A 27,321-nucleotide genomic window follows, 5' to 3' on the forward strand; every position below is an offset into this window, starting at 1 on the left:
AGATTTAAGAATTTGGTGAAGAGGAATTTTTGAAACTGCCATATGATTTAAAACTTATTTCATGGAAGAACTGATAGAATCTTGCAATTTAATGCGTGTAATTTAATACTTTCTACCAGCATCATAATGTTAGTGTTACTTTAATCAGAACAAATTATTTAAAAAATATATATTTTTAAGCTTACACTGGACGAAGTGAAGTATAGAAAAATGTGTTATCTAATGACCATCATTTCTAAATAAAAAGGCCCATAAAATATTATAGAATAAACATAAATTACAAGTATAAAGTGTGAGCAGGATGTACTGATTCTAACTCAAAAGTCCTAGATGTAAGAGCTGCAATGGTAAAACCCTGTGTCCAATAATGAACAAAAAATGCATGCTTCAATATTGAGTGTGCACGTATGTTGCAAAACAAAATTTTACCGGTGTATTTGGTGTAACTTCCATGTTTACAGTGTTTTAACAAACCTGTTAAAAGTGAAATTATTATTGATCTTACCATTTACAACTCGTTTACACTGCAACATTTTTATGTCAACCAGCTCCTAAGGGAAAGAGAAGTAAAAATAAATAAGACTCATGCATATACTTAGAAGGTGGGGGGGGGGGGGGGGCATTACTGTACAACCATATTGAAATACAATTAAGGACTCAGCATTCACTTAATTAGGATTCGCTTTTCTGGAAGAAAAATAACAAATGCACATGAGTTTTACAGATAAAGATTTTCAATGTTAATTTGTCGTTTCTTTCTCTTGCAGGAGGAAAGATTATCTACATAGATCATTCCAATTAGAAAATGTCTAGTGCACTTGGTTATAGCACAGCATAGGGATAACATCAAGAAAGTGTTTCATGAGGCTTAAAAAAAAAAAAAAAAACAGAATATTTAGTGAGAACAGTAGGTCATAGCATTGTGGTTTTCTTCCTTATTGTTCATATGAAGAAGAAAATAACAATTACAAATTAAGGTGGGAGTGTCACTGACATTGCAGTTCAAAAAGTCCTACAACAAAATACATTAGACAGAGACTCTGACTTCATAACCACAAATGGACAGGCCAACCAATGTTCAAGATAGCCTAGGTTAGTAAATTCTGCAATGATCAGTTCTAGAATACCACATTAATATAGGAGTTTTAGATGTTTTGTTTTTAAAAAGGTTAGTATTTTGTCACTGTATATATAAATTGTTGATGTTATGGGGCTTCCCTTCGGCAATGAAAAGAGGTGTAGCTTGGCTACACCAGGTATTTTTTTCAGACTCCCTGGCGACTGCATTTGCTGCTCGGTTCCCATTGCCTCACACATCCCCAAATAGGCCTATCTTCCTCTTCTAGGTGGGAATTAAAGTTGCAGTTTGTGCAGGTCCTGGCTCAGCACCACATCCTGTCTAGACACTTATTCAGTGCTCCTTATTCCTTAGTTTTCCCACATTTCCCTTGCACCTGCCCAGTGCTTTGTTCTTGACACCCCCCTTCTTGTTCCCACCCCCTTCTCTCTCAGCACAAGTGCACACCCTAGTAGCGTAAAGACTATTGTCTCTGACAGGACGTTCATTGTACTGTCACTAAATGTATAAAAGGGCTCAATTCATCTAATAAGAGGTCCATTTTAATAAATAATATCCACAATGCCATATTGTGTTTCTACAAGAGACACACTTCCGACATGACAAGCTGCCAAACTTTTGTAACAGACCGTTCCAATTGGCGTATCATAGCTCCTCCCTGGATTCCAAATCCAGAGGAGTGAGCATCCTCCTAGCGAGATCTGTCCTTTGGGAACTGCACTAACCTAAAACTGACCCAGAAGGTAGATTTATACTTCAAGGGAAAATAGCCTCTCAAGAATTTACATTCTTGAATGTTTACCTACCCAACGCTAATCAGACAACATTTCTGGATAATGTGCTGAACCTACTAAATGAATCTAAAAAGGGCACGATTATTATGGGAGGGGACTTTAATAATGTGCTGAACCCACAACTTGACTTGTCCAAGGAACATTCCTACACACCCTTCTTGTTCCATAAAAGAATTAGACCCTTCTCCATGATCACCAATTGGTGGAATATGGAGGATTCAACACCTTAGTACCAAGGACTACACTTTCTATTCTCCGGTCCACAAGTCCTACTCCAGAATAGATTTTTTTCTTATATCTCACAATTCGATACCACTGGTTCCATCTTCAAGAATTGGGACGATAGCTTTCTCTGACCATGCTCCCATAACTATCAAGGTTTCTGCTAAGCTTAATGTGACTAGAAGTAATACAAGATTTGCTGCTGGAAACGCCAGAGTTCTCAGATAGGCTAGAAGGTGAGCTTAAGTCCTTCTTTCAGCTGAATAAAGATTCCAAGAAAAATGTGTCCCATGTTTGAGAGGCCCATAAATGTTTTATACGAGGTCTGCTTATCCAACAGGGCAGCAGAAAAAGCAACGACTGGAAAAGTTAAATTCCCTTTTGATGGCATTACATCAACTGGAAACTCAACACAAGGCCCAGCATAGTGGCCCTTTAGAGGCTAAGTTACTGGATATCCACAAACAAATTAATGATCTGTACCATAGTAAAGCTAAATCCCACCTTCTCCACTGCAGAATGTATTATTATGAGCACACTGGTCACTGAGGGAACGCACTAGCTAGAGCTCTGAAGAAAAAAACAGGCCAAAATGCATATTCCCAGCGTTAAAGACTCGACAGATAAGCTTGTATTTGATGAATCAGACATTGCAAAGTCCTTCCATACCTTCTGCCATTGCCTTTATAATTTATATACGGCTGAAAGCAGGACTAACCAATATTGTACATTATTTAGAACAGTCTGAGCGTCCTAAAATACCAGCAGAATCCTGAGAAGCTTTGGACAAGCCAATCAATCTAGAGGAGCTTAAATAGACTATTGCCTGTGCAAGCTTCAGGTAAAGTGCCTGGACCAGATTGCTTTACCCTAAAATATTATAAAAAAATTTCGAGGTCCCAGACCCCCATTTTGTAGATATATATAATGCCATTCCTCAGGGTCATCTGCCGCTGTCTGACACTCTTTCAGAGCATATATCGTTTTTTTTTTAAAACCAGATAAAGACCCTCCATCTTGTTCCAGCCATCGTCCCATTTTACGGTTTTATTGTGATATAAAATTTTTAAAATCTATTTTAGCTTATGGACTGGCTCCTATATTTAGCAATGTTATTGGCTCAGACCAAAGTGGATTTCTCCCACATCGCGAAGCCAGGGACAATACGGTTAGATACCTGAACATTATCGACTATGCACACTCCCGGGGTGTTCCTCTGATGCTTTTGTCTATGGACGCTGAGAAAGTGTTCATCAGGGTTAGTTGGACCTTCCTTCAGGCGACCTTACAATATCTCGGACTCCCTGAGTGTATTCAGCAATGGATCAAGACTTTGTATAAGACTCCCAACAGCAAAATTTAGAATTAATGAAGAATTATCTGAGACCTTTTGCCCTCTCTCTCTCCCCTCCTTTTTATACTTACCATAGAACCCTTTATACGCCATGTGCGTTCTAACACTAATGTAAAAGGGATCAAGACAGGTAAAGTAGAACACAAAATTGCAGTCCGTGCAGATGATCTGCTCTTTTACCTGTCCTTTCTGCATATGTCAAGCAGATGTCAATTCTGAATCTGATGGCAGAACTCGAGCGCTACTCAGAGCTCTCTAATTATAAAATTAATTTTCAAAAGTCCGAAGCATTGAATGTCTCCATTCCGCAGCAATCCTATACTGATTTCTGGGAATTTTCCCTTTAAGTGGGCCTCTACTTCCCATTACTTACCTGGGCACCCAGATCCCAGCTCGTTTAACGAGGGTAGTGGGGCTAAATTTCCTTCCCCTCCTCAACAAAAGACGTAAAAGACCTCAATAAATGGAGGCAACAAACTTTCACCTGGTTTGGAAGGTGCAATATCCCTAAAATTAATGTCATGCCTAGACATTTTTACCTCTTACAAGCACTGCCAGTGTACTGGACTGGTGCACTAATGAACGCTCTAAACTATGGGTGAGGCTGGAAAACGAGATCTAAGAGGTACCTATAGATACGCTGGCCTGGTCTCCCGCTGTGGTTAAAGCTAAATTGGCTAAACATCCATTACGGTCATCTCAAAATACTTTCAGGCACACAAGGTCTCAGCATTCCCGTCTCCCCTATCCCCGATGCTGGGCCACATTGATTTCCCCTCTAGAATTTCGAACCTGGTTTTTCAATCCTGTCGCTCTAAAGGAGTTTATAGAGCTACACACTTTACGGGTGGGGATACATGGTCCTCTTTACTAGAGTTAAAAGTTGATCGAGACCTACCAGCCCTGAATGCTTGGCGTGCAATCCAACTTGACCATTTCCTTGAATCCCTCTCCCCCAGTTCAGTTTAGCCGCCTGCTCCTGCCTTTGGAATCCCATTGTGTTTCTCAAATGGGTTTACAAGGCACCTTATCATATGCGTACCATAGTCCCATTTCTATGCTGACAGAAGACATGTCACCTTTTGTGAAGGGATGGGAGGAGGAATTAGGTATTACATTCACAGATCAGCAACAAGAGATAATGCTGCATTTTGGCCATAAGACCTTAACTTGTAATAAGTATCAGGAAATCAATTACAAACTGATACTAGATGGTATAGGACACTGGTAAAGTTGCAAAGATCTATCCTCAAGTAGATGAGCAGTGTTGGAGATGCAAGGCTGGCCCCAGGTACTCTACTGCATATATTTTGGGATTGTCCGAGGCTCCCCCCTTTTTGGGAACCAGTTGCAAAACTTAAACATGACCTTACATCAATAGATATAGGAGGCAAGCCTGAGCTGGGGTTGTTACATGTGTCCAACATATCAAGAAAATGATACAAATCTTCATTGCTGGGGCATTTATTGAATGCCACCAAAGCCTGCATCCCCCCATGTTGGAAAAGTGAAACACCATCAGTTGGTCAGTGGTTGGGGAGGGTGAAAGACATATATCGAATAAAAGATTTAATGTCCACAAAGTCAGGGTCATCTGAAAAATTTACCTGAACCCGTCACTATTGGATCCAGTTTATTACTACTCCTTATTTTATAGCTCTATCGACACACTTGTTGTCAGCCCAGTTGTTTTTTTTTTTTATTTTGAATCTTTAACTAATTGATGTGTCTTGTCAGGTCTTATAAGATTTGTGGGTTCATTGTACTGGTGCTATACCTTTCCCCCCTTCCCCCCTCTTCTCTCATCTTTGTCCCTTCCTTTTCCATTCTTCTCATCTACATCCCCTTTTATAGATCCCTTTTATGGTTGTTTTGTACTAAAAATTAGTTAAAAGGTTTTCTGGGATGTTCCGGGTACATTGGTAAATGACAAATGAATCTGGTCTTTACTGTATTTAAGGGATCCTTTTGCCTTGAAGGTGTTATTAGTTGTTCAATTGTCTTTTTTTTTCCTGCGCGATTAAAAGGGATACAAAATTTAAAAAAAAAAAAAAAATAAAAGGCTAGAATTTTTTCAGTATGCAAGCTTTTATCCATATATGACAACAGTGGAACATTTATTAAAGGGTCAGTCACCAGTGGAGGGTGGATTGAAGATAGCTGGTGGGGGGAGGGTTATAAATAAAAATAAGGAGTTTCCCCATGTTACACTGTACTAAAAAAAAAAAAGACTGTTGGTAAATGCAGCAATTGTTTACAAAGTCTGTTTATCCATGCTAGAAGTCTGGAAAAACAAAATAGGGGAGTTGGAAGTCTTTGTGAATGAAAAGCATTATAACATAGTTGGTATTGCTGAACCCTGGCTTTGTTTTTTACAAGAAAGAATATTGTCCTCAAAGAACACAGAACAGAAATGGGAGGGAATGTTTCAAGTCTGTGCTACACAAACACACTGCTAAATATTCCCATGTGGAAGTTTAAAAAGATAAAATTAAAACCTATGTGGCTCACAGCTAATGTAAAAAAAAGCCATAAAGAATCAGAATAGGGCATTTCAAAAAAAAAAAAACGAAGGATCACCTTCATCGTTTGAAAATTATAAAGAATATAACAAAAGACGTAAAAAGGTGATTCAAATGTGCAAAACGTCAAAATGAAAGATAGAAAGTATGGGAATCCCTCCCAAATGTTTAAATATATCAATCGCAAAAAGATCAGATCCGAGCATGTAGGCCCCCTTAAAGGATGTCTCTGGGTTGGTAACGAACACTTTTTTAGCTCTGTTTCCACACAGGAAAATGCTAGAGCTCAAATCCAAATTGCCAATAGCAATGACATAGCCTCAAACGAGTCACAATGGCTCAAAATTGATATGATTGAGAGCCAGTTGGACAAAATTAAGGTTGACAAAGCACCAGGATGTGAATAACATCTATGTGTCCTCAAAGAGCTCGCCCAGCAAAAGCGAAACTGAAATTATCTACCATAGAAGACATACAAGGTAGGCAAAGCTTAGATAATGGCAATGATATAACAGATGTGTTGACACCAGATCTAATTGATACATATCCTACCTCGGATCAACCTGTATCCGATACAACACTTAAAGATGTGCTTGTCTCTCTAAGAAGCTCATTGCACAATAACTTTTTAAGTCTATTTGAACAACTCAAGGGGGATCCGCAAGAAGTAGGTGACAAGAGTCAGTCATATTGAAAATGAAATAGAAGAGTATGCCTTAGCACACACAGAGCTAGTGAATTCTCATAATGAGATTCACGAAAATCTTCAACAAGTCCCAACTGAAACTTGCAGACCTAGAAGATAGGTCTCGCAGGAATAAAATCAAATTTAGGGGCATTTCTGAAAATATCCCTGCAACAGAATTGACTGCTTATTAACAACTGTTGATTTCTATAGTGATCCCAAACACAGCAGCTTATCATTGATCAGAGTCACAGGCTACCTACCAACCAGCAGACCTACCTGAAAAGGTACCCAGAGATGTCTTAGCTTGTATGTATTGTCCTCACTCAAGAGCAACTAATGGCTTTTTCTAGGAAAAATCCAACATTACCAGATGCATTTGCACACATTAACCTATTTGCTGACCTGTCTCAAATGACAATTATGACCAGAAGGAAGATTCTACCTATTACTCAAGCACCAGTCTATGCTGCAGTCTTTTCCAATAGCAACCCTCGCTCAACCTCGGGAGACTGGTTGTGTCTCCCAGGACTCTCCCAGCACACTTGGTTTGCAAAAGGATGGTGTCTGGAGATGGGACCGGGCTGTCTGCCTGCCTCATGAATGCAGAGTACAGAGCCACAAGTGCAAGGTAAGAAATGTCAGGAAATCCAAAAACTAGCCGAGGTCAAACACACGGGAAATCAGTCCATGGAGCAAAGTACAAAAGGCAAAGGCAAAAACAGAGTTGGGGGTCACAAGCAGAGGTCGGTCCAGGCAGACATCAAATGGATAGTCAGAAACAGGCGCAGGTCAGTAACAAGAGAAAACTCACAAAACAATCCAACACAGGTAAGCCCAGCAGACGCTAGAACAGGCACCTCTGACTGGGAGAGGCTATAAAGCCCCAGCAGCCAATGACAGGCAGGAACAGGAACTACTCTGCTAATCAGCAGCACACAACTCAATTCCCTTCAGCTGTGCGGCTTCAGTGCACAGGAAGCTGAGGGAAAACCTCAGCTACAGGGATGTTGCAACCTACAGGTCACTGATCCCTCAACCCCAGTGCTACCGCAAGTGCAGCCACCAGAGGTAATAGGCTGTGCACGCCCTCCGGCGGTGAGGTATCACCTGGGATCTTACGACCAGAGAGCGCGTCCTAACAGAAAGTTTAAGGAAACCTTTAATTGAAGAGGCCAAATATAAAAAAGAAGAACTATGAAAAGGTCTGAAGGAACATTTTGTCCTCATTAACACCTCACAGAGTCAATTATTTTGCTATTAATGTTAGATAATAATAAAATAACGCAAACTTTGGGAGGTAAGGACAGGGAGGTGGAGGATGTTCTAGAAGACTTTGAAATGAACAGATTCTATGTATTGTGACAGATAATGCTTCTAATATGTTAAGCCCAATTGAGAAAATCAATAAAGTAGATGAAGAAAGTGACAGACAGATATTGAAGGAAGACAGTTCTGGAAGTATTGGAGAAAGTGAAAGGGAAGAGAATAGTGACATTTTGCATAACATTGTTGAAGAAGCATCTAAGCGTACTACTATTCAACATAAACGTTGTGCTGTTCATACTCTGCAACTTGCAATAAGAGATCGATTGAAAGATTGTCGTGCAGCTACTCTAATTGGCAAATTGGGGCAAGTAACTGTTGCAGCCAGGTCCCCTAAAACAGAAACCATTTTGAACAGACGTGCTGGAGAAAGAGCCATTTTGGATCAAACAACACGCTGGGGGAAGCACTTATTTTATGGTAAAGCATTTGGTTGAGCGTTTCTTGAAGAACTGGACAATGAAAATTTGTATTAACTGAAAGCCAGAGAACACAAGTAAAAGCACTGGAAAATCTACTTTCTAACCCCTTTACTGTCACCAAGAGTTTGCAATCTGAAGATTTAACACCTCATAAATTCTTCTTGAAATGGAAGAGCTTGATATATTGCCTGAACAAAAGTGGAGGGTTTATTAGCTGATGACATTGTATCTTCAATGAAGAAAAGAGAGAATCTCTTACAGGAAAATCAAATCTTGTTAGCTGCTATTTATGTTGATCTAATGAGCCGAATTTTGTTGAGCGATGACCAGACTGATACGGCAAATAAGGCCCTCTATGATGTACCCCGTTTCCCCGAAAATAAGACAGTGTCTTATGTTATTTTTTGCTCCAAAAAAAGCACAAACTTATTTTTTCATGAACACCAATTACCATTTAATCCTAAATAAAAAAAAAAAAATCAAGATTTATTCAAATACCGTCATGTCATTATCTTATGGAACATCATTATAACCCTCCAAACCTTGAATTCTATCTTGAATTTCTTGTGACTCCATTTCCTTTAGAACGATTGGCCCCGATTTTTTTATATAATGTAGCTTATTTTCAGGGTAGGGCTTATATTTCGAGCATCCTCAGAACTACCAAAAATCATGCTAGGGCTTATTTTCGATTTCTATTTTTCTGTAGAAGCCATCCTTGTTTATCCCAAGATTATTAGTGATTTGGCTAGAACCATAAGAGCAATGCCACCCACCCAAGTTAGTGTTAAAAGACTATTTTCAGCTCTAAAAAAAAAAAATCAGGTCAAATTTAAGAGCTATGAAAGAAGATCTGGGTGAAGCAATTCTGTTTCTTAGAACAAACACTACATTGAGTTAGTTTTGGATTGCATTTAACAGCTATTCTACTCTACAACTTTATTCCAAGTTTAATAGATAAACTGTTTTAGGTTTTCCAGCTTTTATTTTTGTTCATGTAGTTAAGCTTTGTTTTTGTTTCAAAACTACCAAAGAATGTGGTTCATATTTTTAAACTGGTAAAGTTCTTTATAGCTACTTCATAAAAAAACAATAAACAAAACAAAATACATTAGCATATTACAGGGTTTCTCATTTTATCTTCACACTTTTGCAACCAAACTTCACAAAAAAATTTAGACCCACTAATTATTCATAAATCAATACATTTATTATAATTATTTTAATAATGAATTTAATATAACACAATATTTGTACCATAAGTTTTTTCTAGAAACATTAAATAAAAATATGTAATAATTAAATGATTTATTAATAAATAATGCTTTCTTATGCATTTATGTAAAAAATTAAACATTTTTGTATAATAATTTGAGCAATCCTGCTCACTTATTGTTAAAAATACATTATTGATGCTTTCTAAAAAAGCACCCAAATTAATTAGCCTATTTCTACTTACTACTTCTTTCCATTTGGAGAACCTGCTCTCAACAGGATTAAGAAATGGAGAGTATGGTGGTAAAATTAGTTTGTGTCCTTACTTTCAACCAAGCTCTTTACCTGGCTAGTTTTATTTAAAAAAAAGGGGGGGGGGCATTATCCATATTTAGAATAGCATGCTGAATATTTTTTCACTAAAAACATTCAAATCCTTGTCCAAAAAATTGAAGAATGCTTCATGATTAAATGATTGTGCTTGTGACTTAAAGTGGAGGGCCCCTTTTTTTGTCTCACACAACAAATTGAATAATTTCTGAAACGTACTCCAGCCACAACATACACCGCCCTTTCCCCAATAGTAAATCTTGCCCTTTTGGTTCTCATTGACATGTTAAAACCTACTTCATCAAGAAAGTAGATGTTTTTTTCCATCTCCCTTTGCAATGAGATAAAGAATTTGTTAGCATCTCCCTTTGCAATGAGATAAAGATTTTGTTAGCAAAGCTAAGCCTTTCTTGAAAAGAGTGCGAATCATTGTGCCTTGCAGGAATGAATGAAGTTCTTTTTAATGACCATTGGAATTTATCAATTCATCTATCTATTGTTGAAATAGATACATCAATTCCAAATTTGGCAAGTAATCGATCCTTCATTTCCCTGAGGCTTATTCCACAATGTTCGGCGATTAACTTGGGTAAATCCTCTTTATGGACTTCATCCATCATTGAATTTTTCAGACCTCCTCTAGGTAATTTTTCCACTCTACTGGAAGATTCAAAGATCTTAATAATTTTGGCTATGGTTGTACGATTACAACCCAAAACCATTGCTATCTGGGAGGCATCACTTCCATTCAGATAACGGTCTACCATTCTTTGACGTTCTACATTACTGAATTCTCTGGCCATAAGGGTAAGTGCAATACTAAATATAAAGCTAATAACTCTGAGGATAAAAATGAATAATATTGTTATCTTAAAAGTATAAATCCCTTAAATAAAGCTAATTTTAAAATTATATAAAGCAAAAAACATATAGGATTGACAAATCATCATAATTAATATATTTTTATTAATGCTTCTCGAGAAAAACTTCTATGGTAAAAATATTGTGGTATATTTAATTTTATGTATATGCATTGATTTGAAGTTTAAAAGCAAAAAAGTGAAGATAGTCGGAAAATCGGAGGTACCAAAAACTGAATAGTCGGAGTCAAAGGATTTATCTACCAACTACACAGCCCTAGTTGTCGATCGATAAACCCAGTGGTAATGTGCCTTTCTCTATACCCCCGAATTCTTCAGTTGCAGTATGATTCTGCAGGTTGAGATTATACTCCAATCCAAGTATTACACGATTTAATCAACACCATCAAAACATCCAACAACTGACTTTCAAACATTGGGACGTGCCTATAGGAGATCCCAACATCTGCCAACATCTGGGAACGAAACCTTTGATTACCTATAGAAAAACAGGATCCCTTAAAGATTCTCTAGTCCACAGCCATCACATTACTAATTTAGACATTGAACGCTATCCCAGACCCCATGGATCACATCCACGTGGGATTTTAAAAAACTCCAGCTTAGAACTTCCCAATGGCTTTACGCTTAAACTTATTATGTAGACTGTTCATCATCAGGAATTATTTACATCATTCTATGCTCATGTGGTCAGTTCTATGTAGGCAAAACAAGAAGACCACTGAAAAAAACATTATTTATGAGCATGTATAATCTATCAAAAATGGTAAATTGGTTACACCTATCAGTTTCCATGTTGGTACGACACACAGTTTTGACACAAATTGTATCAAATTTGCAGCATTGGAAAGAATCAATCCTAACCGGAGAGGTGGAGATTTCGATAAGATTCTCTTACATGAAACAAAATGGATATTCACACTTAAAGCAAATCATTTTCCAGGTTTAAATGAAATCTTTAGTTTCAAACCATTTTTACACTCCTGATAAGGACCTCTTCTCTCTCTCTCCCATATGAAGAAGATGATTCCAAATTTAAGGTATATGATGTTTACCAGATTGTGATTTGTATCATATGTCTGTTTAATATTAACTCACCAACCTAACAATAACTTACTATTTAATGGATACCAATGTTTGCAATGCCTTTCTGAATTGTTCGTAAATAATATCAAAACAATGTTAATTATAGGTATTTTTACATGCCTGTTCGAACATGTAATAACATTTTTTGGCCATGATGCACAACTATGCATTTAGTTAAACCATTTGTGTCAAAAGAAAAAAAACATTGTAATCTTAATTGATTTTGTGAATGTGCAAACAACTATATACAGAACATAATATTATAGCTTTTTTCTCTATTTACAATTATATATGAATATCAAAATATGATTGCTGTAACAGTCACCACATATGTAATATATCTGGCATAACATGTACTCTATTACCCCTATGGCTGATATCTCCTTCCTCTTGTCTCTATTTTTTCCCCTCCATATCAATATATGCAGTTCCCAAATTGCGGGAACAGGAGCATCAGCCTTATTACTGATGCACCTATTGCTGGTGGGGCGATTCTCATCCTGAGCTTTACCCACCCATCAAATCCCCGCATGAGTCCGTCCTATTGGACGAACTCACGCTGCCCTCATATATGTTTCTAGCATGCTGGGCAGGCAGTGAGCCGACCCGCATACCACACCCCATCAGAGAGGCAGATCCGAGGGATGCCTCTGCTCTGATGGACGGACTACAAACGCCCTGACTTATGTCAGCTGTGTGCACCAGGCTTAGATGGATTTTCGGAGTCCCGTCCTCCATACCTTTTAGGGAGGACGCCTCCGGGACTCCCCCTGCCACTCGTCAACAACACAGCGTGGTCACACAGACCGCGCCGCTGTAGGAAATACTGACTTTTTTTTTATTTTAATCTCCAAGAAGAAACTGCACTTTGCGCCCTATGTATCTGCTTATATAAAGTATAACAACATATCTGTGCAATCTTACTTTTCACAGGTCACCCCCCATGGGTTGGTCCCTGAACACTTCCTATTCATAGGATTGAAAACCCTTTTCTCATTTAGAACCATCCAAGTATTTTTCTTGCTTTGATCCATAACCACATTTGACTCTCTACTAGGGATAAGCGAACACCTGGAAGTTCGGGTTCGCCGGGTTCAGCCGAACTTCGGCTCAAAGTTCGGGTTCGGAACCCGAACTTGACCCCGACCCAGAACCTGAACCCCATTAAAGTCTATAAGGACCTGAACTTTGGGGCACTAAAATGCCTGTAAAATAGTCATAGTAAGGGCTAGAGGGCTGCAAAAGGAAGCAAAATGGGGGTAAGAGCAGGAGAATTGCCCTGCAAAAAATTTTGGATAGGGAAATGATAGTGGTGCTCTTCCGCAGAGCGACTCACCCGTGCGTGCTGCAGCTGAAACTCTACTATCTCCTGCTGCTGCTCGCACAGTGTCTCCAGCATGTGCAAGGTGGAGTTCCACCCTGTGGGTACATCACATGAGGCGATGAGCGGGAAGGCCAAAGTTACGCTGCAGCGCAGACAGGCGAGCAGCAGCAGGGTGAGAACGCCGAAAGGGCGCACTAATGACTCGCACTTTATGCAGCAGCTCTGAAATATTGGGGTAATTTTTCAGGAACCTCTGCACCACCAAATTCAACACATGCACCAGGCAAGGTGCATGTGTTGTGCATCAAACCGGCTAGGCCCAGAGCTGCTACAAGATTTCGCCTGTTATCGCACACCACCAGGCCGGGCTTGAGGCTCAGTGGCACCAACCACTCATCGGTCTGTTGTTCCATGCCTGTCAACAGCTCCTGCGCGGTGTGGGGTTTTCCCCCCAAACAGATGAGTTTAAAAAGAGCCTACTGTCGTTTCCCCTCAGCTGTGCTGAAGTTGGTGGTGAAGGTGTTACGCTCACCGGATGAGGTGGTAGAGGAGGAAGCGGAGTAGGAGGAGGAGGCAACTGGAGGCAAAGAGAAACGTCCTGCAATCCTCGATGCGCCAAACTGCTATCTGCCTCAGGCCCAGCGGCCACTGCATTTACCCAGTGTGCAGTTAGGGAGATATAACGACCCTGCACGTGCTTACTGGTCCACGTATCCGTAGGTATGTGGACCTTGCCACAGATGGTGTTGCGCAGTGCACACCTAATTTTGTCGGCCACTTGGTTGTGCAGGGAAGGGATGGCTCGCCTGGAAAAGTAGTGGCGGCTAGGAACCACGTACTGTGGGACAGCCACCGCCATAAGGTTTTTAAGTCTCTGTCTCCACCAGATGGAATTACAGCATTTCAAAGGCCAGGAATTTTAAAATGCTGGCATTCAGGGCCAGGGATCGCGGGTGGGTAGGGGGTACTTCCTCCTTCTCTCCAGTGTTTGGGAGATGGACAGCTGAATGCTTCCATGGGACAGTGTGGAGATGCTTGGTGACGGTGGAGGTGGCGTTGCTGCCACATCCTCTGTTTGCGGGGTGGCAGGTGCCACTGTCACTCCAGAGGGGGAGGAAGAGGCCGAGACTGCAGCAGAAGAGGGAGCAGGAGGAGCCCGAGATCTTTCGTGGTTTTTGAGGTGTTTACTCCACTGCAGCTCGTGCTTTGCATTTAGATGCCTGGTCATGCAGGTGGTGCTCAGGTTTAGAACATTTATGCGTCGCTTCAGGCTCTGATTGCACAGCGTGCAAACCACTGGCGTCTTGTCGTCAGCACATTGTCTGAAGAACTGTCACGTCAGGGAACTCCTTGAAGCTGGTTTTGGTGTGCTCAGTCCCTGGGTGCGGTGGACAGTAGCAGGCGTACTGGCTAGGAGACGGCCACTCTGGTTTTGCACCCTGCTCCCTCTTTTGCAGCTGCAGCTGGTGCTGTGTGACCACCACCTCTTCCTCCCAACTGCACACGTCACTCGCATGACACGCATGGCACCTGTGTTTCGTCATCATCAGAGACGTGCTGCGGTGGTCCTGCCTTGTCCACATCCTGAAACATAAGTGGTTGGGCATCGGTGCACTCAATCTCTTCCACTTTGGGGCAGGGCTATGTGGACGGCCCACTGAAACCCTGCCAGCAGAGACATCAAAAAGTATAAGAGACCGCTGCATGACTTGGGGCTCAGACTGCTTGGCTGATTTGCAAGGGGGTGAGGTGAAAGACAGATGCCCATGGCCTGCAGGTGCCAACTCTGCGCTTTCAGCAGGGGACTGGGTGGGAGACAATGTGAAGGAACTGGAGGCACTGTCAGCCACCCAATCAACGACCACCTTCACTTGTTCTGGCCTCACCATTCGTACACCTGTATTTGGGCCTACAAAATAATGCTGGACGTTCTGTCGGAAGGTGTTTCAATTGGCGTGTAGCTTGCACAGATCGACCACGTGCTCTCCCTTCAATAGGAGCTCCACCTACACCAGCAGCACCACGACCAGGGCCACGTGCCTTATGCGATGCTCTCCTCATTCTTTGAGGTCACCCACTGAACTAACAGACTGATTAACTATATTTATTTCCCTGTCAGGTATGCAATGCAGGTGTACCTCACACCAAGAATGGGAATATGTCACCCACCGAACTAACAGACAGATTATTTATTATATTTTTGTGTCAGAGGTACAAAGATGGTGCATTGCACCCACAAGAAATTGCTATAGGTCACCCACAGAATTAACAGCCCGATTATTTAATATATTTCTTTGTCAGGGGTTCAAAGCTGGTGTATAGCACCCACAAAAATTCACTATAGGTCACCAACAGAACAAATAGCCAGATGAGATCCTTAACACTGTCCCTCACTTCAGCTGCCTGCTTCTTGTCCCTGCACTACTCAGAGCTGATGGGCAGCGCTACACGTGATCCAGCTTTAATAGAGGCTGGGTCACATGATGCACTGGCCAATCACAGCCATGCCATTACTAGGCATGGCTGTGATGGCTTCTAAGTGCCCACAGCTTAAAAGCTTGTAGATTGGCTGCCATGCAGCCTTTCAACGAGCTTTATTAAATGCCCGAACATCGAACTCGAGCCCAAACTTTTCTGGCAAAGTTCGGGTCCGGGTACCCAAAATCGTAAAGTTCGGTACAGTTCAGGTTCGCTCAACACTACTCTCTACCAATATTTTGATACATGTACTACTGCTATTTGGGTATATATATTTATATATCCAGAATTTTCAGTCACTATTAGTCTAAATGTTTCACGATTATCACTTTTTGACATATTACCTATATACTATTTTACTATGTACTCACCAATATATCATTACCTGTACTTACTGAATGCATTTTTATATATATATATATACACATACATATACACACACACACACACACACACATATATATATCAGACACTGCGTCATACGCACAACACACCTGAAAAAGCCCACACTGGGCTAAACGCGTCGGGTATTTGACTTACGTATACGACATAATTAGCAAGGGTTTTTAGATTCTGATTAGAAGTCGAATGTCTAGTGCCCCAAAAGTTTTAAGGTCATACCAAACTGTTTGAATTTCTTTTGAATTGTACTACTTGATTTTATTACTAATACAATTGAAAGCATTTGCCTACAAAAACCCTACTTTTTGTGTTACTGGTTCATTTTATTATCCTTAGGGTTGGCACCTGGGCTAGATTAAAGGCTAGATTAAAGGCATACATTCATTAGATTTTCATCAGATAAGCATTTTATGATTCTGTTTTCATTTTTCCAATCTAATGCCTGGCTTGTTTGAATGTACAATTTTACCATTTTTTTGTATTATGCCCCAACAGTTCAAAGCTGTGTATTTTAATCCAACCCCCATGTTCCATGTTTTATTAGTGTAATCCCTTGTAGTACTGTAATATTGTGATCAATGTGTCTTAACAAATTTGGCTTAGTTCACATTAGCAGTAAAAAAAAAAATAAAAATAAAAATGCCCCTCTTGAGTGACCACTTCTTGGCAACTGCTAGGAACCTGAGATTGGTAACCTGTGATACCTGCTAGGCACCTGAGATTGGTAACTAGTGATAACTGCTAGGCACCTGAGATTGGTAACAAGCAGTGATAACTGCTAGGCACCTGAGATTGGTAACAAGCAGTAAGTGCTGGGCTTTTCAGGCCTAGCAGTTTTTCAACCAGCAGTGGTTCCTAGGTGAGAGGAAAGTGAGGGGTAAACGCAGCAAATGCAAACTTACTGCCAACGTGAATTCAGCCTACCTTCAGATGTCACCTCCTAGCGCTATACCTAGGTAACACAAAGAGCATCATGCATGTGATCGCAAATAGGGACAGGACAGCCAGTGTCCTTCTGTCATCACTTCCTGTGAAATTTATCCACCCGCAGTATGATAGCTGTGTTTGTGTAAAGTCTGCAGCCTAACAACTCATTGTGTTCAATCCTTTAGATCTCCTAAATTGTTGGTTATAATTACCTAAAATTTTTAGGGTACACAAGGGACTCTCATAGCTACTAATAACCAACATTTCTTTTTTAAGTTCAAGAATTTCAAAATATGGGGATCACGAGTTTTAAAACTTGTGGAAATTGTAGATTTGGGTTGCTGCACCTAGGAGCCCAAAATTGAAAATGCAAATTTACGACCTCCAGGGCCACTTACATAGCAAGAAGCGCTTCATTTCTTCGCCACAAGACTATAGAAAAGGTGTCATCCTTTTGTACTTTAATTCATTCTATATGCTGAAATGCAACAGTGTGGCATTATTTCCAATACCTGCCTAGGGCCTACATATTAGATAGCATAGACTTCTACTAAAGCACAGGGTCACAAATCTCGCAAGTCCTGGGGATCTGTGCCATCTTCAGGATCAATCACCTTGCACTCCCCTACTGTCACCACCAACTCAGCTTGAGGATCCCAAGTCTCTGCTCACTTCCGGGTCCAGGTCATATCACTATCTGTGGCCCCTTTATTTCAGAGGACTAGAGTGTTCCACAGAAAAACTCCCATCTGCTGGAAGGCATGTGAACAACACCGAAGAATGTCTTATAACCAGCACTCCCTCTGCTGGTGGGTTAGGAGTCTGTGGCTCACATCACTCCTAATTATCACAGAACATCACCTTTATAAGGAAGTGGCTGGCAACAGGAAGTTGCCTGGACAAGGATTTCTTTTTGGTTCTGCTCCCAGGTTCCCGCTGTTCCAAGTTGTCTTTTCCTGATTTGCTTGTGTAACGACCCAGGCTTGACCTCTTACTAATCCTGATTGCTGCCTGCCCTGACCTTTAGCTTGTCTGTCTCTTGTACTGGAACCACGCTTTGTTCCGGCTAGTCAGCAGTCACCTGCCATGGCGAACACAGGGGCTGCAACTGGGGAGCAGGTTGCAGCCCAACATCCTCACATTTAGAGAAGCTGTTGCTTCTGACTCTGCACCCCGTACACATATCTACCCACTGGGCTGGTGACAGAGGGTCCACCACCCTGCCCTGTGGAGCAGTGACACTCAGAAAAAAAAGTTTAGACCACAAAAACAGCGGATACTTTTTGAGAGGTTGGGAGTTACAAAAGATCTCTCTACAAAAGTCAGGAGGAAAAGTCTAAAGTCTATTAGCAATCAGAGCCAGGAGTCCCACACAACCTCTCTCTTGATTGCACTTGCTGTGGCAAGTGTTCTGTACACATGTGGGTGCAGAACACTTGCCCCAGCTTAATTCCCCTGAATACACCAGCATGGGTTCAGAACACATGCCAATGATTCACTGGGGACTCAGGAGCAGTGTCCTGCCACGAACCCTCTCTTGACTGGCTGAGAAAAGGCAAACCCTGATGACTGCTCAAGTAGTCATCAAAGAAGACTATCCACAAGCGTGCAAAATAAAGGGAAGACTAGAGTTTAGATTTAATGTTTTTACAACTAGCTTCCACCTGGGGCTAGATTACCGCTACCCTTCCAGATGGTATGAAGTGTCTGCCACTAGCATGAACCTTTATTTCCCAAAAATCTTTGCAGCATCTTGACAGGGTATTCTGAAAAAAAAGCCCCTAAAGTAGTTACACAGTAGTGTAATTAAAGTTTCATTTATTCTTTAGTTCACCAAATGCCAATTTTAAAGGCAAATGCAAGATTTACCTGAACTAAAACACAATTATCCAATAAAAAGTCTGATAAAGTTCCACTCAATTTAAATGGTATCTAACCCAAAAGCAAATTTTAAATTTGCAGTTTACTAGACCTTAGATGTGGCATTTGTTTTGGTTTTATCAAATATAAAATGTACTCAAAATACAACTCCTGATAGCTGGACTGAAATAAAAAAGGAGATTATCTTCTTTCTGTAAACTACTAATCCCCCCAAACGCATGTTATGGAGATAAAAAAGAAAAAAATAAGGCTCTGTACATGGATATTCTGCATAGGTAAGAATAAAAAAGCCCAAGCTAAAAAGTATGTTATTCACATGATTACCAGGTGAAAATAAAGGGAATCAAAGCATTAAAATAGAAAATTAAAAAAAACAAAAACGCAGCCACCACATCCAAGGACTACTGAGATGCAATATTTTAAATCTTTTGTTTTTGGGTTTAGATATGCTTTAAGTAAGTGTTTTTTGTACGAGTTATCTTACCTCACAGTATACAATGTCTGCACCATAATCTAAAGCAAGGAGGCGCATTGGCAAAGTTCCTACTCGAACCATAGGAGCCAAGATGATTTTGTCGGAAAAGGAAAGGCCCATGATGTTGACAACAGTACAGATCACCTAGAGAACAAAATAATATAAATAAAATTGAAAAATAAGCAACAATTCGTACAATCAGTAATATTGCATAATATGAAAATTATATACACAGCTTTTTTGTAAGGCAAAATTTCCAAAAATACTGATCCAACCTGTATGGCCTACGGTTTATGACCTCCCTATAACCAATAAGAACCTTTCCGATATCATTGGTGGACCAATTGTCTCCAGTATTAACAGTCCTACATCAAATGCTAGTATATTTATTGATGACTACTTGCACCCCACAGGTTAACTGACTTCCCTCATACATCAGAGACACTATACTTATGCTTCAGATTATTAACCATACAAACATAGCCCACTACCCCAGACTCCACTAGTCACTATAGATGGTGAAGCGATATATTGCTGCATTCCTCAACTTTGAGATAGAGATGGTAGCTAAATTTCTTTATGAACAAGACTCTTGGCCTCGGAGTACTTTTATTCTGACCATATTGAAATTTCTTCTCACAACACACAACTTTAATATTTCTCTCCCCCTACAGATACAGGCATAGCTGGGGTAAATCATATAAAATGTACTTATTATTTAAAGGCACTCTGCAAAACATATTTATATTGAAATCCCTAAGCAGTCAACAATATTTTTTCAGTTCAGAGTGCCCGCCCAAAACATTTAATCAGAAGCATCCCTATAGGACGATATGCATTAGACATAATTGTTCAGATTTTACCTGTTCAATTAGAAGTTAATGACTTATATGACTGAATACAGCAACAAGGCTAGAGTAATCTTTAATGAAACGGGCATATACAAGAGCATTGAAAGGTGATAGAAACCATCTAAGTTTTCAAGCAAAAAAGTGAAATCTCAAGATTAGCAGCTGTAACTCTCTGAACAGAGTACAGAGTGGCTGTTTGTTCCCAGCTGTGAAACATTAATAATATTAAAGCTGGCGATTAGAGGTAGGAGGGGTCATGGATAAAGTCAGACAGCACAGGTGATAGGTGTTTGTGTGTAAATAAAGGCTGCATGCCATTCTATAGCCTTACAACCCATTTAAACCAATGGTTGCAACAATTTCAAATTTTCAGGGTGCACAGGGACACAGGGCTATGGAGGGGGTGCGAGCCCTGAGAAGGACCAAGGCGCAGAGTCTAAGCCGTAACTAGGTTTTCTCCAGAGGCTCTGATGGTAAGGATGTTGCGCTGCTGGTTACAGCCAGGTTGCGGTCCTTGGGCACACCAAGGTGGGCAAGCACAGTACCAAATCACCAGGCAGGAGGATAGTCAAGGAAAGCCAGGGTCAAGACAGGCAGCAAGCAAGAGAGGTCAGGTCATACGTCAGGGGTTAATAGCCAGGGGTCCAGGAGTCAGACAACAATGACACAGGGGCCACTGCGGGCACAGGGAACACTGGAGGAAATACTGGAAACAGCAGGAGGCACACGAGAAGCAGGGATATCCACAGGCAGACAGGAACACAGGAACAGCACAGGGAAGTTGGCTGGGAACCAACAGACTGGACAACGAGGGGTTAACACAAGAGCTGGACACAGTAAACACTGAATTAAGCAGCAGGTGTACAGGAACTAGTTTAATGAACTAAGGGCTCGGCACAATGGAGACACAACTTGTTGCATGAACACAAAATGGAGTCCGAGAGCTAGCTAAAATAGCCAGGGCTGGTTAAAAAGCTATTTTCTGATTGGCCAGCAGCATGGACGGAGTTGATAAAAAACTGCCCGCATGCGCAGGGGAGAGATGCCTGTGCTTTAGTGAGGCATAGGTAAGTGTGACACTCAGTTACTAGGGACCAAAATGTAAGCCCTCTCAGCTTTTAAGAATATTATGATATGGGAGTCATAAGTTTAAAAACACAACATTGGGAATGCAGTTTCAAAAGCAAGTGCACCTAGGAGCCCCTAAAAAAAATGCAAATTGGGGACCCCAAGGCCACTTACATAGCAAGAAGCATTGGGGTAGGTTCCACAAATTCAAACCTACCTTTCATAAAACTGTCATACTATGCAACCCTGTCTGTTTTTATTTCAATCCCAATTTCTCTAGAATGGTGGCGTGTACGAAAGTGGGGTAACACCTTTGGCTAACACTCCCTAAAATTTCATTACTATATCATTAGAACATTAAAAATTCCACCCATCAAAACACACTGCCCTGTTACACATTGCTGCCAACTTTTAACACCTAAATCCTCTCTGGAATTGGAAGTAAGTGGTGTAAAATGCTCAAAATGTAGGTGCAAGTGGGGAACATTTGTGGCTAACATCCCATAAAAAATCATCACTATGTTATCATTAGAACATAAAAAATCCTGCCCATCCAAACCAAATTGTACTCTTCCAGTACCTAAACCCCAGTCATGTTTAACAGGGAGTTGCATTTTTATGGGTAGATTTTTTTATGTTGTAATGATGCCATTGGGATGAAAGTTTGGGAGATGTTAGCCACAAGTATCCCCCACTTGCACCTATATTTTGGTTTACCTTCACCTCTCCATTCTAGAGAAATTAAGGTTCAAGATAGAGAAGTGGACGCTTATGCGGAACAGGGCAGCTCATTTTAATAGGTAGAGTTTTTATGCTTTAATGATGCCATGCTAATGAAAATTTAGCGAGGGTTTTTACAAATGACCCCCACATTTTCTGTTTCCTACACTTCCCTATTCCAGAAATATTGGAGTTCAAATTAGAGCATCAAACATGGAAGCAAATTATGCCAGTTATAGTTTTATGAAACGTAGGTGTAAATTTTGGTGTCCCACCTCAATGGTCCATGGTTTGTAAGTGGCCCTGGGGGTCCCCAATTTGCATTTTCAATTTTGGGCTACTAGACGCACTTGCTTTTGAAACAGAAACCCAATGTTACATTTTCATAAGTTTTTAAAGTTGTGACCCCCATATCTAGAAATTGTGTATACCCTCATACCCTTAAATTCATTACAACCAACAGTTTGGGAGATTATGAAGGTTTGAGCACAGCGAGCGGTTAGACTGCAGAATATGACAAGCTGCCTTTACACATGCAACTATCACTCACTATCATTTCACAAGGTGTTTTTTGTTTTGTTTTTTTAAATATAATACAATGAAGATGAGAGAAAAAAAAAGGAAAGGCTTTTGTGGCTAATATCGATGCAGATAAAAACATACATTTTTTTGGATTTATATACAATTAATTACATACAAAGAATTTTTTAGAACTACACAAAGGTTGTCAAGGCTCATTTCAAACACAACTTATGGCCCAATTTCAAATGTCATACACTGTTGTAGATAAAGGGGTGGGTAACAAGAGGTGTTCCTATCTTTTGTACTTAGTGGTATTCTAAAATTGCCAAGCCTTGGTTATATAGTAATTTTGTAGGGTGAAAGGACAGACAGACTTTTGGAGGCAAAATTAGAAGTAAATATTATTTTAATAATGTATAGTATACTTATATACTTTAGACAGATCAAACAGGTTGAGACACAAAAAAAAAAAGTACCCGACGCATTTTGCCCCTAGGTTTCCTCAGGGGAGAATGGAAATTGGAGAACAGCTTGAAAACTGAAGTTATATATTACAGTAATAGAAAGTAGATAAAAAGCATCTGCAGGGTTTCCAAGCCAACTTATTCCAATTAGGGGAAGGCGGGTTATGTATGATAGCAAAATAACACGCTTATCTACGCCGGGGCCTCGACAACTTTACTTCCACAACCATCACTGACAAACTCTCATGAGCTCAACCATCTCCACCAAGTAACCATCTTTTTGGGAAGTTATATGGTGCTTTGCAACTTCCTTAGAAAATTTTCATCTACTTAACACTCTTTAGAGTCCATTGATTTGAATTGATACATACTTTCCTGACCTCGATGTGTTTATTTAAATCAGCATACCTTCAATATCTATTCCATAATTGCTGATCTAAGATAAGAACACCCAGGAATGTAATTTTCTTAAGTGTCCTATCCTACTCTACATACATATTCTGTTCTGGGTTGCTAAGAGCATTATATTGCTATCATACATAACCTCCCTTCCCCTGATTGGAATAAGTTGGCTTGAAAACCCTGCAGATGCTTTTATCTACTCTATTACTACGATTACTGTAATATATAACTTCATTTTTCAAGCTGTTCTCCAATCTCCATTCTCCCTCAGGAAGCCTAAGGGTGAAACGCGTCGGGTACGTGAGACCTCATTGAAACCTATGTTAAGATTATACTTGAAATCTGTAAATTGTATATAAGTAATCGCATATAAATATTTTTTTGTGTCACCATCAATTTGATTTGTCTAAAGTATAGTATACTATAAAATTATTAAAATAATAATATTTACTTCTATTTTTCCCTCCAAAAGCCTGTCTATCCTTTCACCCTACAAAGTTGTCATACGCTGTTATCGTATAGTGAAGCTCCATCTTCTTTCCAGACACGTTACGCAGGCTTCCTCAGAAGATATGGGGATTCACACTAATAATACTTTAAACATACAGAAATCAGTTCTTAATCATGATATGAACTACTTTAGCTTCAATACATTATAAAATATAATAGCTTGTAGTGTGATGGTATAACTAATAATTTCATATATCCATGGATGTGTAAAAACTGGTTCAAAAGGTAAGAAAGGTTTAAGAAAATAAAGGTTTTTCTGTTTTCGTGTAAGTATTGTGTGTTTGTAATCAGGATATAATGTGGGATTATGATGCATCTACTCCAATTGATTCCAATCTGACTGTAGTATATACAAATATACATACAAATCTGTAAAACAATTTTTTTTTTTTTGGTAAATATCTATATAATACATCTACACTAGTATATAACCAGTATACCCGTATCTAATACGCAGATGTATGTATAACGTACTTATATCATTCATAGGGTTGCGTTGTTATTTCTAATATTGGCCAATCTGGTGTGTTCCTATTGACCAGTTTGTAATTTCTAAAAGATAATACACAAAGCTATATTAAGGCCATCTTCTAAAGAAATGTTAGAAGTCTTTAATTAACAAATACTCATTTTTCTTACAAGGGTGGATATGTTTCCATGTGTGGGGAAAAAAAAAACAATTTGCAAAATTAAAATTAGGAATAGTTGGTAAAGAGGATTTCTGTCTATTCTGGGATAATTCTATCCTCAAAACCTCCAGTTCAACAAACTTGTAATTCCCTCTTTGAATATATCCTCACAAAAAAATCTTTACCTTTAAAGTACAAATACTACCTTCAAACCCAGGGAGTTGCGATGTGCATAAGATGTCCACCTTCCTATGCAAACATCTATTTAGGCGACTGGAAATCAAAATGTTCTTTAACCCCAAACTTCTACCATACCAGCCCTATATCGGGACATGGAAGTATGAAAGCCTGAAACATCCCTTAACTACAGATAAATTTCCACAATTCATACCACAGCTGGTGGCAACATCAACACCACCTCTATTCAGAAAAGAAACTACTGGCAATACAATTTTGCATGACCCCTCAAAAGGAATATCCCTTTTAGTCAGTACCTCCGGCTTAGACCCACCTGTACTGACCCTAAGGATTTCAAAACAGAAGCAAAAGCCCTTCAGGAAAGACTCCTGCAAAGGTGTTATAGCAAAAAACTCTTTAAAAGGGCATATCAAAAAGTTAAAACCTTTGATTGTCAAACCTTAATCTCACAACAGAAATCCAAACCTTGAACAAGGATCATCAAAACTTTCAGTAACCAACATAAAGAAGTAGAGAATATACTACCCAAACATTGGAAATTCTATTATCAGATTCTAAAACTTCTAATTCATTACCAACATCCTAGAATTTTCTTACAGAAAATCCCCCTCTCAAGGATTCCTTGGTTTATCGTGATTATCCTGTCAACCCATGTAGTATAACCGAGGAACAAACCCCAAGGACATTTAGGGGTGTAAAATGTTCGCAATGCCCCTGGCTAAACAAACAAAAAATACTTATACTTCTGAACAAATACACAAAATACAACATCACGTAGGCTGCTCCACAACTGGAGTAGTTTATCTCATTACATGCAAATGTGGTTACTTTTGTTGGAAAAACTGAGAGCATTCTGAAAGGATATACGGATTTGTATATTGCATAAATACCGGGAAAATAATTACGCCTATTAGTTATGTGGGCACTAAACATAATTTTGATAGTACAGTTATATCCTTTACGGCATTAGAAAAAATCTCCTTGAACCCCAGAGGTGACAGACAAGATCCTACAAAAAACTGAAACAAAGTAGATATTTTCACTCAATGCCCTAGTACCCCCTGGCCTCAATGACATGATGTCTTAAATCCTTCCTATAACGTAGGATACAGTAAGAACCCTTTTTATCGAGTCTGGGACTATTCAGGGTAGATCACCAAGCTCCAAAGAGATAGGAATGCTTTTGTGTCATCTTCTCAACTCTTTAAACATTTATTCATTCTGTAACATCACACTAATACAATGTATCCACATCCACTCCTTCCTGGTACTGGATTTATTGTAATACCTATATGTATCCAATAATGCTACATACTATATCTTATGAAATTGATATAGGTGAAATTTGTATGTGTTTATAATGTTACATAATATATCCTGATATCAATATGGGTTTTAAATTACTGTAGTAATTTGTTTGTGACAAGCTTTATACATAACAGGGAGAATGCTAACTCCATGCAAGGTATTGCATGTATATCTTACTACATTTCACTTAATGAAACGTCCTGCAACATTATTTTCCCCCTATTACATTGTATTGTAATGAAATTATGATACCTTACATTGGAATTAATCTCCACTATGTGTACAACAATGTTTTATGTATGCTATGCTATATGATGTAACTATTCATTGAACCAATTTAATATATATTGTCTCTTATATGATGTAACCACTTATGGAACCAAGTTAATACACAAAGTCTCCTATTTACAAAGGGCAACACAAAATATGAAAAAAATGTTAAGGACATCTTTTCATTGAATTCATGTGTTAACACCCAGTATTCAATCACTGATTAAGTAGTTCTTTTACATGTCAACATTTTACTACTTTGACAATGATTCTTTTTTTTAACCCTTCTCTACAGCCCCCCCCCCCCCCCCATGCAGCGCCCTACGAGGGACAAGGGTGCCCACTAAACTTGGCACCTTAGCCATGACTGCACAGCTGTACCTAGAAGCATGTCACAAACCGAGGGGGGATCCCCATCTCCTATGTCAATCAGGTGAGAGCGCTCGAGGGAGACGAACAAAAATAAATCTAACACCCATAGGAGGATCTGGGAGGCACCCATACCAACGTGACCCTCCTCCAACTACCGCGCACACAAGGTCAACTCTATGGTAAATGGATGCAAGGAGGCAAACCATTATCCAACCTAGCTTCAAAGATCTCTCTGCACATGCGAGAATCCTCATGCATGCGCACAAATATGTACATGAGTATAAGGGCAGAAGCCAGTAATACATCTGGCTTTAAAATCCAAATAGAACATGTGCAATTCGGAACGCCTGTGCAATACCTTTATTAGAAGCAGTTTTAACCATTTTAAAAGGCGGACTGTCTGCAGTGTCAGTTGCGGCAGGCTGCAGACATCCTGCTGTCCCTACATATCACCAACGGTTAATGTGAGTACCTATCTTCTCCATTGTAGAAGGTAATTCCAATGGATACATATTAGACTCAATACTTCCCCTTATATATCCATAGGATACAGCTAGACAGAAATCCTCCTTACCAACTACTCATTTAAATTTTGCAATACAGTT

At 39.7% G+C, this 27,321-nt stretch overlaps 1 protein-coding gene across 3 annotated transcripts in view; it reads right to left on the minus strand.

The window, feature by feature from the left end:
* DUS2 (dihydrouridine synthase 2) overlaps nt 1-27,321 on the minus strand; it is a 284,746-nt gene that overhangs the window by 222,597 nt on the left and 34,828 nt on the right. For all 3 annotated transcript variants that reach the window (XM_072423086.1, XM_072423085.1, XM_072423084.1), the window contains exons 2-3: nt 19,412-19,546; nt 506-551 (exon numbers count right to left, since the gene is read on the minus strand). In XM_072423086.1, the coding sequence (XP_072279187.1) occupies nt 506-551; nt 19,412-19,522 (157 nt within the window). In that variant the 5' untranslated portion in view covers nt 19,523-19,546. The remainder of the gene's footprint in view (nt 1-505; nt 552-19,411; nt 19,547-27,321) is intronic.

Source organism: Pyxicephalus adspersus, chromosome 9 (genome assembly GCF_032062135.1).
Source record: "Pyxicephalus adspersus chromosome 9, UCB_Pads_2.0, whole genome shotgun sequence".
Lineage (NCBI taxonomy): Eukaryota > Metazoa > Chordata > Amphibia > Anura > Pyxicephalidae > Pyxicephalus > Pyxicephalus adspersus.